Below are 12,157 nucleotides of genomic sequence, written 5' to 3' on the forward strand. Positions count from 1 at the left end.
AAGTCACCATCTCCCTTTGTGAACTTCCAATGGGGACAGCTGAGTGCTGCTTTTAGAGTACCTTCAGCAGGGAAGTCTGGAACAGCGACAGACAATCAAGAACATACTAAAAACCAGCCAGCCTCTGAGCAGAATGAAAAATGCTTATACTTTTTCACCATGTTGAACTGAGCATAATAGTTCCAGAAATGGGCTCATCTCTGAGTTTTTTGTATTGGTATTCCCTCTAAACTATGTGTGTAATATCTGACATTGTCTTCATTCTGGTTTTCAGGGGAGCCCTGGAAGCTTACGTTCAATCAGTGAGAAGCAGAGAAGGCAAAGAATTTGCACCAGTTTATCCCATAATGATTCAGCTGCTTCAGAAAGCAATGTCTACTCTTCAATGACAATGTGAAATGTTTGTTAATCTCCACATGGCATTAAAACAATTCAAAGTTGGCAGATAAATAACACACACTTTAAAAATGATGGTAATTGATTTTTCTCTCTTTAGCACTTCTTCCAAATAGTTTTTTCTACCACATCCTTTAAATTCCATGGTAGTGATTTTTCCAGGAAGGCACTCAACTTTTTGTCTTCCCTAGCATATAGCTGAGTCTCAGTATTGTTACAAAGTCCTCACTGCTTTTAAAGGGACATGATCAAGGCACTCAGCTTCCCGCAGCCTGCCTGCCTGCCTTTTAAGTATAGACAGCCCAATTAAGTATAGACAGCCCACCCACTGGTTCCCAAATTTGGTTACATGTTCATAACACCAGTACAACTTGTAAGAATTCTAATGTTCAAGTTGCACCTCGAGTAGTTACAGGGAATAGGGGAGCCAGGTATCACTGTTTTAAATTAAATATCCCTAGAAGGATTCTACATCCGCAACATACCCCAAGGCCAAGTTTAGGGCTGTTCTTTAAATGTGTTATGCTGTATCTTTAATGAAGCCTGGGTTTCTTTGTACTTGGTCAATTTATTAAAAGCAAGAGACTGGTGGCTATGGAAAAGACCAAGTATTTTTTCTTCTTCTATGAAATGTCTATAATCTTAAGTTCTATCTTTTCTATAGCCCTCTTCTGAATTTCATTTCTTTGTTTTTTTTTCAAGCTCTCATTAGAAACTTAAAACCAAAAACGAGTCTTCTGGCAAACTTTGTTGTTGTCCTTCAGATTCTAGCCTAACAATTTATACATAAAATTCAGTCAAGGTCAATCAGAAGTCAGAGATAACCTTTTTTTTTTTTTCATTTTATTTGAAATAATATACAAGAATATAATGTGCAAAATTGAGGGGCAACATCATGAAGAAGTGTAATGAACTGAAATCAGTTTTACAGCTGTGATTCCTAACCAGAAACACCACTTGGTAAATTACATGAAAAGCCATGATTGTAGCTCAGAGCAAAAGCAGCTGTATTGCCAATGTATTTGCTCCAATTTTAGACAGTTGGAGGAAAAGTAAAGTGCAAGTGTTGCACTGCAATAAGTGCAAAGTCTGCCCCCACCATAAAGATATGATGATGAAATATACTTAAGATATGTGGCTGAGAAGATACAGAACACAAAGTTTAAAAATACAATGGTGTTGACTGTTAATAGCACCATTACAGTGACTATCCCAATGCTATTAACTAACTCTGCCTTGGCCTGACTCACTGTCCACTGGAAATTGTGGTAAAGTGCTGCCACCTGGTGCACATATACACTCAAGTGTGCCTGTGCTCACTGCAGCACCATCTACCTGCCACACATGTTCGCTCTTGGCACTGGCCAGACTAGGCGCGCCTGTGTTTGGCACAGATGCTGGGCCATGTGGTGGATGCTCATGGAAAGGCCAACTCCCAGCTTCTGCTTCATTCCATCATGTGTACAATACAGATTAATAAGCAGTAAGGAGCCAATGTATAAACAGCAGTTACATACTTTAAATTCCCCTTTTACAACTTAAAATAAAACATGTATACACTTCTCCTCTCTTTCTACTGTACTTTAGCACCACAGGATATCAATTTTCAAGCCTATATTACCTGATAGACATATATGAAGTTCGGAAGGAAAATAAGGCAATTTGGTTTACAATGTTGATAGTTTTAGCTTACTTAATGCTCTAATGGAGAAAGCAAATCCTCACTCATATTATTAAATCATTTGAAGACTCAAATGCTATCAGTATCTTACGATCACTTGAACTCAGGACAAATGGTGAGACTGATCTAGTCTTTCCATCAAGAGTCAATTGTTTCTGCATACAGACTTAAGAACATAAGCATCCTGGTTTAATGTTGTTGTGAGCCCTGTGGAAATAAAATTAAACTCAGTGAATCTTTACAAATCAATATATTGGATTAGTCTAATGTAAATTTTATAAATTTACTATTTAAAAAGATAGCTTTCTCAAAGACAATTTTGAAGTTTGTTAAGATCTGATGGCTCAAGCATCCACAATTTATGAACATGATGAGAGACAGACTAGGAGAACAGAGATACAAATAAAGTCCCATGAAATTCTGAAGTGAAAAGAAGTTCCCAAATCCAGCTCAACTACCTTGTCATCTGACAACTACTACTTCAAAAGAAATTATCTTTTTTAAGCAATTTTTTGTCTTTTCTTTTTTGATACTTGGAAACCCAGAATGTTGCACTTGCTAGGCAAGTGCTTTGCCACTTAGCTACATCCCAACCGATGGGATGAACTGTATGTCATTTAAAAAAAAATGGATGAATTTAAAACATCCTTAACTAGAACCTCCCAATTCTTACTCAGTTTTTATTATTTCAAATTGAACCAGCTGTGTTCTATTATGTGTAGTATAATGTAACATGATGAACATAAAAGATGCTAGTCTAGTAATGAAACGTGTTAGTAACAGAGTCTGTCAAAGATGGCATTATTGTACAAACCAGCTTACCACCCTTCCTAGGCCTATTTTGTCCTCTTGAGGCTTTTAGTCTAGGAATTTTATATATAGTAGAGGTCCTCATAAATGTCAATGTACCCTTATTCTGCCATCCTTGTTAGCCCCTTACTAGTTAAGGAAAGAAAGGCAGTTCAATCATGCTACCAAAAGTTAAAGGATTTTTTTTCCTACACTATCAACAAGTCAATAACACCTATCTTTCAATACAACTATCTACAAGTATTCCAAGTTTTTCTACTTCAGCACTTAGTGCACGTATTCTTTTTTTTTTTTTTTTTTTTTTTTTTGTCAGTCGTGGGGCTTGAACTCTGGGCTTGGGTGCTGTCCCTCAGCTCTTTAGCTCAAGGCGAGCGCTCTACCACTTGAGCTACAGGGCCACTTCCGGTTTTCTGGTGGTTTATTGGAGATAGGAGTCTCATGGTATCTCCTGCCCGGGCTGGCTTTGAACGGCGATCCTCAGATCTCAGCCTCCTGAGTAGCTAGGATTACAGGCATGAGCCACCAGCGCCCGGCTGCACATATTCTTTTTAAACTGGCTTGGAATTTCTCCTTTTCAAATAAGTAAATGAGGCTGTGATGAAAAGGCAGATTTTCTCACATCGACACGCACACTGGAGTACAGTAATGTTTAGAAATAGTGCCAACACAACATTTTAAAGGGGCTAACAACTGCACTAACATCCCAGTCCATCTCTATAAGCCAAGACCATTTTAAACAATTACTGATTGAAACATACTGAATTAGTTCTTTTCCTTTTCCAACAGTCAGGATTTAAACGTTTTTGTTCTTCAGCCAAAGCTTTTGCTTCTAACGTATACATCCTTCTCTCTTCATTCTTCATTTTCTTCCACCTGTCACCAAGGATCACACTTATGGCTCTATAAAACAAATATTTACGAATGTTGAAGGCAAAGGCTTTTCAGGAAATTCATATCAAGTGCTGCTACTTTAGGCAGAAATGTGAGATTAGAAGGACAAACAAAAATCTTGATCAACAAAGAAAAGGTGCAAGCTGTCACAGTCATTTTCAGCAAAACCCCATGCGTCGTATGGTCCATTTAACGTAATCTTTTACACTTACAACCTGGAATACTGTCAGTGTTTCCAATTATTGAAAGATACCTAAAGTAACTAGAAATCAGGTATTTTCTAAGCTTAAATTGAAAAAATTCAAACCATTCAAACTAAGATACCAAAAAAGCTGATGATGTGTTAAACTTGTATTAAGAGCTTACAGCCTGTCAAACAAGCATAATAAAATGTCTTTTCTTCATCAACCATAGTGAAAATGTGTTACTAACTATGCTTGCCTATTGTTTTTCTTTTATGAGGAAACTCAGTTCAAGTTTACTCGCATTTGTGTTTCTCCTTGAGAAACTGGATTCAACTCAAAAGCTGTGGTTAGTCAAACTGGAGATACAATGATGAAACTACTTTCTTATTTATACCTATTGCTCTACTTAAACCTATTGAAATAGTCTCATCCAAGAAACAGACATAAATCACTCTTTCTATGAAGAACTTTTAACTATTTCATGACACACACAAGGAAATTCTGGAGTGACTGCAAAGTATGTGAAAGTGATTTTATATTGACTGATGAGACCAAAAGGTAAGTCATTTGTGCTTTAGAAGAATAGTACCTAACCACTGAAGCCCTGCTACTTAAATCTATATTAACCGCATCTGTCTTGTTACCAACTCTATCAATGCATCTATAAAGTCTTCTGCATCTTCCTTTACTAAAACTGAATAATGATTGACATATCTGCCAGTAAAGCTAGTAAGAAATATGAACATACCTTTTCTCAGTCTTCTCAAGTATGAGATATTTTTGAGCGGGTGATTATGTGACACTTGGAAAACAAATGTACTCCTATTGTGTTGAAACATGATGGGTAATGAAATGCGCACAGTGGTGCAGATGATCTGCATTTCCTCCCTTCACAATTACACAATGTACACACTACTTGGAGTTTGCCTTGAATTTTCATCTAGACTGATATAATACCAGTTTAAGATTCACTCTTATCTCTGACCTATTTTAGTTTCCATTCCCTTAGTTTAGACCCAAATTACATGTATCATATGGGAATAAAACTGTGCTAAGATGCAAAGCAAAAAAATAAAATTTCTTAGGAGCTACTCAAATAAGAAGAAATGGAAGATTAGAACTAAAGTTAGGATTAGAACTAAAGTCACACAAATGAGAGCCATAGTGTTAAACATTGAAAAGGTCCTTAGAATACTTGACTCAGTCATTCTACACTTTGAATTCTAAAGAAACAACCACTGGCCACAGGTGGCTCATGACTAACCCTGGCTACTCAGGAGGCTAAGGCCTAAGGATCTCAGTTTAAAGCCAACCAGGGCAAGAAAGTCAGAGAGACTCTTTTCTCCAATTAACCGTCAGTAACTGGGAAGCAGTGCTGTGGCTAAGTGGTAGAGTGTTAACCTTGAGCAAAAGAACCTCAAGGACAACATCCAGGCTCTGAGTTCAAGCCCCAGGACCAACAACAACAAAAAAAAAACCCTGTTATTCATTAGTGTTCTTTGTACTATTTTCTAAAGGAAACTGACTAGCAAGTATATATATATATATATATATATATATATATATATCAGTTCTCAAAGATGCATTTGGAATTTGAAGCTCCTCTGAAATACAACTACTACTTGTGCTAGGTTTAAGCTTGTTAAGACATTGAAAGTTGAATTAAAAATTACAAATATTTCAAGTAATCACTGACTTCTTATAGTACTAAGGTAAAAGAAATGGTAAGTTTTCGGGGCTGGGAAGGTGGCTCAGTGGTAGAGCGCTTGCCTTGCATGCCTGAGGACCTGGGTTCGATTCCTCAGCACCACATAAGCAAAAAGAAAAAAAAAGCTGGAAGTGGCGCTGTGGCTCAAGTGGTAGAGTGCTAGCCTTGAGCTGAAGAGCTGAGGGACACTGCTCAGGCTCAGAGTTCAGGCCCCACGACCAGACCCCCCCCCCCCCAAAAAAAAAGAAATGGTAAGTTTTCATCTTTAGAAATAAGAGGACTCACTGCTTTAATATATGGATGTAATTGGCTTGAGTAACAAAGGATTCTGAGAAGAGTACAACAAACAAAAGAAGAACTTAAATTCATCTTGATTCTTAGGTTCCATGTTTAAATTGAATTTTTCAACAAATCTGTCAGATTCCAATAAATTGTCATTACCTGTATATATCATAGTTCAGACTTACTTAAAAGATCCGAGAATTAAGGTTCAAAGCCAGCCTGTGTAGGAAAGCTGTGGCTTAAAGTGGTAGAGCACTGGTCTTGAGCCCAAAAGTGTACTTGTCTGGAAAACACACACACACACACACACACACACACACACACACACACACACACACACACACACACACACACACACACACACACACACACACACACACACACACACACACACACACACACACACACACACACACACACACACACACACACACACACACACACACACACACACACACACACACACACACACACCACCCCAACCAACCTATTGAGACCAGAAATAACCCTAACCAAAGAAGTGAAGAAACTCTACAACAAATACACTCAAACTTTGAAGAAATGAAAGAGAATACGTGGGAACATTGCCTATGTTCCTAGATCAGCAGAATATTGAGAAAATGGCCATACTACTACCAAAGGTGAACTACACATTCAGTGTAACACCCGCCAAAATCCAAATGTCATTCTTTGCAGAGATAGAGAAAACAACCCCAAAATTTACAAGACCCCCAATAGCCAAAACAATTCTAAAGAACAACAAAAATTGCTGAAAGTATCACAATTCCAGACTTCAAACTTGAGCACAGAACCAAAGTAACAAAAATAGCTTGATAATGGCAAAACAAAACAAAAAAGCAACAACAAAAAACCTGAAAACCAATGGAACAGACTAGAAGACATAGAACTGAATCCTAACACCTTCAGCCTTCTAAAAAATAGCCAAAAAATACATGTTGGAAAGAGTCTATTCAACAAACAGTTTTGGAAAAAATGTACATCCATATAGAAAAGGAAAAACCTGGATTTCTGACACACCCTTTACTAACAATTCAAAGTGGATCAAAGACCTTAATGTAAAAACCTGAAACCTTAAAACTACTACAAGTGTGACTATGGAAAACACTAGAACTTCTAAGCAGGAACTTCCTGAGTAGAATTTTAAGATTCCAAAAATCAAGTACTGACAAATAGAAATGCATCAGCTAAAAAGCTTCTTCAAAGCCAAGTGCCAGTGACTCATGCCTATAATCCAAGCTACTCAGGAAGCTGAGATTCCAGGGTTGCAGTTCAAAGCCATCCCAGGCAGGAAAGTCCATGAGATTCTTATCTCCAATTAACCAGCAGAGAAACTGAAATTGGAGCACCCAAGCCCTGAGTTTAAGCCCCAAGACCAGCATCAATATAAAGCTGCTGCATAGCAAAGGATATAGTTTCTAAGCTAAAAAGACAGCCTATGGAATGGAAGATTTTTGCCAGCTGTAAATCTGACAAGCATCTAATAAGCAGAATATTCAAGGAGCAAAAACACTAACTCCTTGACAATTACTAACCCAATTATGGGCAAAGGAGCTACAGACACTTCTCAGAAGTAGTAGTATATACAGGTCAATAAATACATGAAGAAATGCTCAACATCCCTAGCCAGAAAAGAAATGCAAATCAAAACAACATTGAAATTCCATCTCAGTCAGAATGGCCATCATCAAATACTGGTGAGGATTCAGGGAAAAAGGAGCCCTAATACACAGTTGATGGGAATGTAAATTATTACAACCATTATGGAAGGTACTGATTCCTCAAAAAACTTTTAAAAAAAGTTGGGCACTGGTGGCTCAGGCTTATAATTCTAGCTACTTAGGAGAATGATATCTGAGGATCACAGTTCAAAGCCCAGATAGAAAGGTCCATGAGACTCTTAACTCTAATAAACTTCTCAGAAAAAAAAACGGAAGTAGCACTGTATCTTAAGTGGTAGAACGCCAAGAGGCACAAACAAAAGGGCTCAGGAAAATTACCAAGGTCCTGAGTCTAAGCCCAAGGACAGGAAAAAAAACAGCTAAAAATAGAACTACCCTGTGATCCAGCTATACCAGTCCTGGACATCTACACATCCATATTCACTGTACACTATTCATAACAGAGCAACAGTCCAGATGTCTTTTAATCAATGAATGAATCAAGAAAATATGGGTGTGTCCTGATGCCAGTGGCTCATACCTGTAATCCTAGCTACTCGGGAGGCTGAGAAACACAGTTTGAATTCAGCCTGGGCAGTAAAGTCTAAGAAAGTCATATCTCCAATTAACCAGCAAAACACTGGAAACAGTGCTATGGCTCAACTGGTAAAGTGCTAGCATTGGAAAAAACTAAAGGACAGTACTCAGGTCCTGAGTTCAAGCTCCAGAACTATCATGCATACATGTGCACACGTGTGTGTATGCTCACACAGTCATTTTAGGGAAATGGAAAATGGATAAAACTCACAGAGTAAAGCCAGATTCAGAGAGACAAAGAATGTGTATTTTCTCTCACATGTAAAGTTAAACCTAAAATATAAACATAATTGAGAACAAACACCTTGATCAAAGTGTCTAAAGGATGGTAAACATAGGCATAATATTCCAAAGTACACCTATGAACAGTTATCAGGCAGTTCAACAACATGAATAAAAGGAAGCTGAAACAAGTCTTGACTGAGGTAGGCAGAAAGGAAAGGGGCAGACATGAAAAAAGGAATGGTAGATGATATAGCTATAATACTTAATGTACACATGTGAAAACTAGGGAACTTTAGGAGATGGTGGAGATGGGATAAATGGGGAGAATAATGGAAGATTGCTTTGATCAAGATGCACTACACACATAAAATGACATGTGAAATTGAAATAATTATATGAGGAAAACAGAAGTGGGGGGGCAGGGAGACTATTGAGACAGCCAGGAGCCAGTAGCTCACGCCCGTAATCCTGGCTACTCAGGAGGCTGAGATCTGAGGATCGTGGTTCAAAGCCAGCCCAGGCAGGAAAAGCCATGAAACTCTTATCTTCAATATGAGGAAAACAGAAGTGGGGGGGGGGGGCAGGGAGACTATTGAGACAGCCAGGAGCCAGTAGCTCACGCCCGTAATCCTGGCTACTCAGGAGGCTGAGATCTGAGGATTGTGGTTCAAAGCCAGCCCAGGCAGGAAAAGCCATGAAACTCTTATCTTCAATTAACTTCCAGAAAACCAGAAGTGGTGCTGTGGCTCAAAGGGTAGAGCACTAGGCCTTGAGCTGAAAAGGTGAAGGACAGTGCCCAGGCCCAGAGTTCAAGCCTCATGCCCAACAAAAAACAAAAAAACTTTTGAGATAACATAAGAAACTGTCAACTGTTATAATAACCTGTGTGTCCTCTAATGTGATATTTACTGTCAGTTCAAAAAATCAATTCCTTGCTACTAAGATAACCTACTTAAAGATAACTGCATGTGATCCTAAAAGTCACTTAAACTTTAAAGGACGAAGTCAATGACAGTTATATTCACTTATCTCAGTTACTGTATACTGAAGTGTTACTAAATAATTATAATCAAAATTATTTTCATGTTTACCTGTTATCTTTCCCTGGATACATCTGAGTATATTCAACTCTGTATTTTTTGGCAAAAAGCATGAAGGCATTCATTGGTCTCTTGCACTTATTAGGAGAAGTGGCACTCACAGTCCCTGAGCTGTGGTTTTTGACAGCTTTAGCATACAAAGAATTGGAAGAGAGCTGTGACGACGATCCAGGTGAGCCACAGTTTTTACTGAATCCAGATCCTGAAAAGTCTTGACCACCAGATCCTCCACAAGACAAAGACGCGCGACGCTGACGAGCCATGCTACTTAACACATACACTGCAGAAGAGTCCATAGGTGTGAAGTCATAGCTGGAATATTAAAAACAATTAACATTGTTTTAAAGTTGGACTACAATTTCTTTTTTTTTAAAAAAAAAAAAGGATTTTAAGGGAAAATCCTTAACATATGATTAGAAATTTCAGTGTATCTTCCTAGTACATTGTTACCAACATACTGTTAACTTTTGCAGCTCAGCAAAAGGGATGTTATCATCAGCATATTTTATCCAGGGCAAGTAACCACTCTAGATCCCACACAAGCCATTTATTCTTTTATTTTTTTCGGGGATGGGGGGTAGAGAGAGGGGAGGAGTGCCAGTCCTGAGGCTTGAACTCAGGGCCTGGATGCTGTCCTGAGCTGTTTTGCTCAAGGCTGGCACTTTTTCACTTAGTCACAGCTCCATTTCCAGCTTTTTGTGGTAGTTAATTGGAAATAAGAGTCTCATGGACTTTCCTGCCTGGGCTGGACTCAGATCTCGGACTCCTGAGTAGCTAGGATTACAGGTGTGAGCCACCAGGGACTGGTTCACTTTTTGGCATATTTGGCAGCCTAAATTCTTGGCCTCAAGGACCCTAAATTTAGAAAAATGGAATTGTAGGGCAATTACCAGGCCTAGTGACTAAATACTACAAAACACAGAAAGGAAAGGGTAATCAATAGTTATACAGCCCAGTTCATAATAAAACAATCACAGAAGGTAACGTTCTATAGTCGAAGTTCAGTTTACATGGGTATTCAGATTTTTTCCTCAACAAGCCTGCTGGAAGGATTTCATTACTCTCTCCTTTTATATTAAAAATATAAAGAAGTGGGCTGGTAAGTATTATTCACTCAAGTCCACACTATTAAGCTCTAAAGTCAAAGTAAACAGTCAAATTAATTGAAAATACTAGCTGAAAATTTAAGAGCTAATGTTGACCACAGCCAAAAGACAACCCACAAACCAGTCATAAGAATTCTTTTGTTCTGTGTTAATCCTTTTTGCCTCTACTTTCTACTTGGCAGAAAAATCTATCTGGCTTTTATTTTGATAAGTAATTCTATCAAAAAGAAAGGAGGAGGTAAAAATGCTTGATAGGAAATGTACTAATTACCTTCTCGTGTAATTGTAACCCCTTTCTCTACAGTATTTTTACAATAAAAAAAAAATTTTAAAATTCTATCAGCTCCTATTTACCTGAAACACAAATTCTAGCACTACTTTAAAATAGGTTAATACTATTGACAGGAATAACATGTGTCTAAAGGTAAAGCCTATGAGATTATAGAATATTCTAAGAACAGAAAATCCTCAACACAGCAGGTCTATGCTATTTACTATAAAAAACAAAAATGACTTCTACCCACTTCCAGCCAAATGGTGTCTTTTTAACTATAACTTACAAAAGTATCTGCTCAGTTGGGGCTGGGAAGGTGGCTCAGTGCTAGAGCGCTTGCCTTGCATGCATAAGGCCCTGGGTTCGATTCCCCAGCACCACATAAGCAAAAAAGAAAAAAGCTGGAAGTGGTGCTGTGGCTCAAGTGGTAGAGCGCTAGCCTTGAGCTGAAGAGCTGAGGGACAGCGCCCAGGCCCACAACCGGACTCCCCCCCCACCCAAAAAAAAGTATCTGCTCAGAAATCAGCATTGTCATTTCCCCCCCAGGACTGGAACTAGTGTCTTTTTTCCTTTTGTTCCAGAACATTAACCAAACTTAAATATCTGAGTTTTTGCTCCTTGGATGATGCTTACCACCTGAGCAAAACCTCCAACTAGGGGTTGGTTCTTTTTTTGGTACAGTATTTTAAGCTCTTCTCATATTAAGTTTAAAAAGAAAGTTTGTATCCTGATAGGAATCTAATGCAAAATAATTCATCTCCACTGAAGAGGACTACTTCATTACAATTTAAAGTGCCAACAGACATAGAATAAAGCTAGTTAATTAAAATTTGAAAACTCCACCATCTAGTGGCAAAAACTGAATTATCATCTGTTTCCGTTATGGATATAATTTAAATCAGTTTGAAGTATTTAACCACAGAAGTCAGGACTCCAAGGCAACTACAGTATTGACAAATTACATAGATCTTTAAAAACAGCTGAATTTTCTGCTTACCTCAGGTAAGCATGGATTTGGTTATCACTGAATCACTTCTAGTGCCTCAAATGTGCCTCTAGGTTTTGTGCATTCCATCCTTTCCCCATTAGAATGTCCTCCCCCTCCACTGACTAGTCATTACTGTTATGGACAAACTCCACAATAATCTAGTGTCTGTTAGGTAAATTGTATATATTAACTCATTTCATCCTTTGTTCAATATTGTCCTCATTTTTACAGATTT

The 12,157-nt window shown here is 38.1% G+C and overlaps 2 protein-coding genes across 3 annotated transcripts in view; one reads left to right on the top strand and one right to left on the bottom strand.

The window, feature by feature from the left end:
- Nucleotides 1-998, top strand: part of Cog5 (component of oligomeric golgi complex 5) — a 207,024-nt gene extending 206,026 nt beyond the window's left edge. The window contains exon 22 of the mRNA XM_069996235.1: nt 275-998. Within this exon, the coding sequence (XP_069852336.1) occupies nt 275-389 (115 nt within the window). The 3' untranslated portion in view covers nt 390-998. The remainder of the gene's footprint in view (nt 1-274) is intronic.
- A 94-nt stretch (nt 999-1,092) lies between these two features.
- Hbp1 (HMG-box transcription factor 1) overlaps nt 1,093-12,157 on the bottom strand; it is a 35,454-nt gene continuing 24,389 nt past the window's right edge. For both annotated transcript variants that reach the window (XM_069996236.1, XM_069996238.1), the window contains exons 9-11: nt 9,546-9,866; nt 3,646-3,787; nt 1,093-2,284 (exon numbers count right to left, since the gene is read on the bottom strand). In XM_069996236.1, coding sequence (XP_069852337.1) covers nt 2,267-2,284; nt 3,646-3,787; nt 9,546-9,866 — 481 coding nt within the window. In that variant the 3' untranslated portion in view covers nt 1,093-2,266. The remainder of the gene's footprint in view (nt 2,285-3,645; nt 3,788-9,545; nt 9,867-12,157) is intronic.

The sequence above is a fragment of the Dipodomys merriami genome, unplaced genomic scaffold (assembly GCF_024711535.1).
Source record: "Dipodomys merriami isolate MVZ:Mamm:240054 unplaced genomic scaffold, mDipMer1.0.p SCAF_5, whole genome shotgun sequence".
In the NCBI taxonomy this organism is placed as follows: Eukaryota; Metazoa; Chordata; class Mammalia; order Rodentia; family Heteromyidae; genus Dipodomys; species Dipodomys merriami.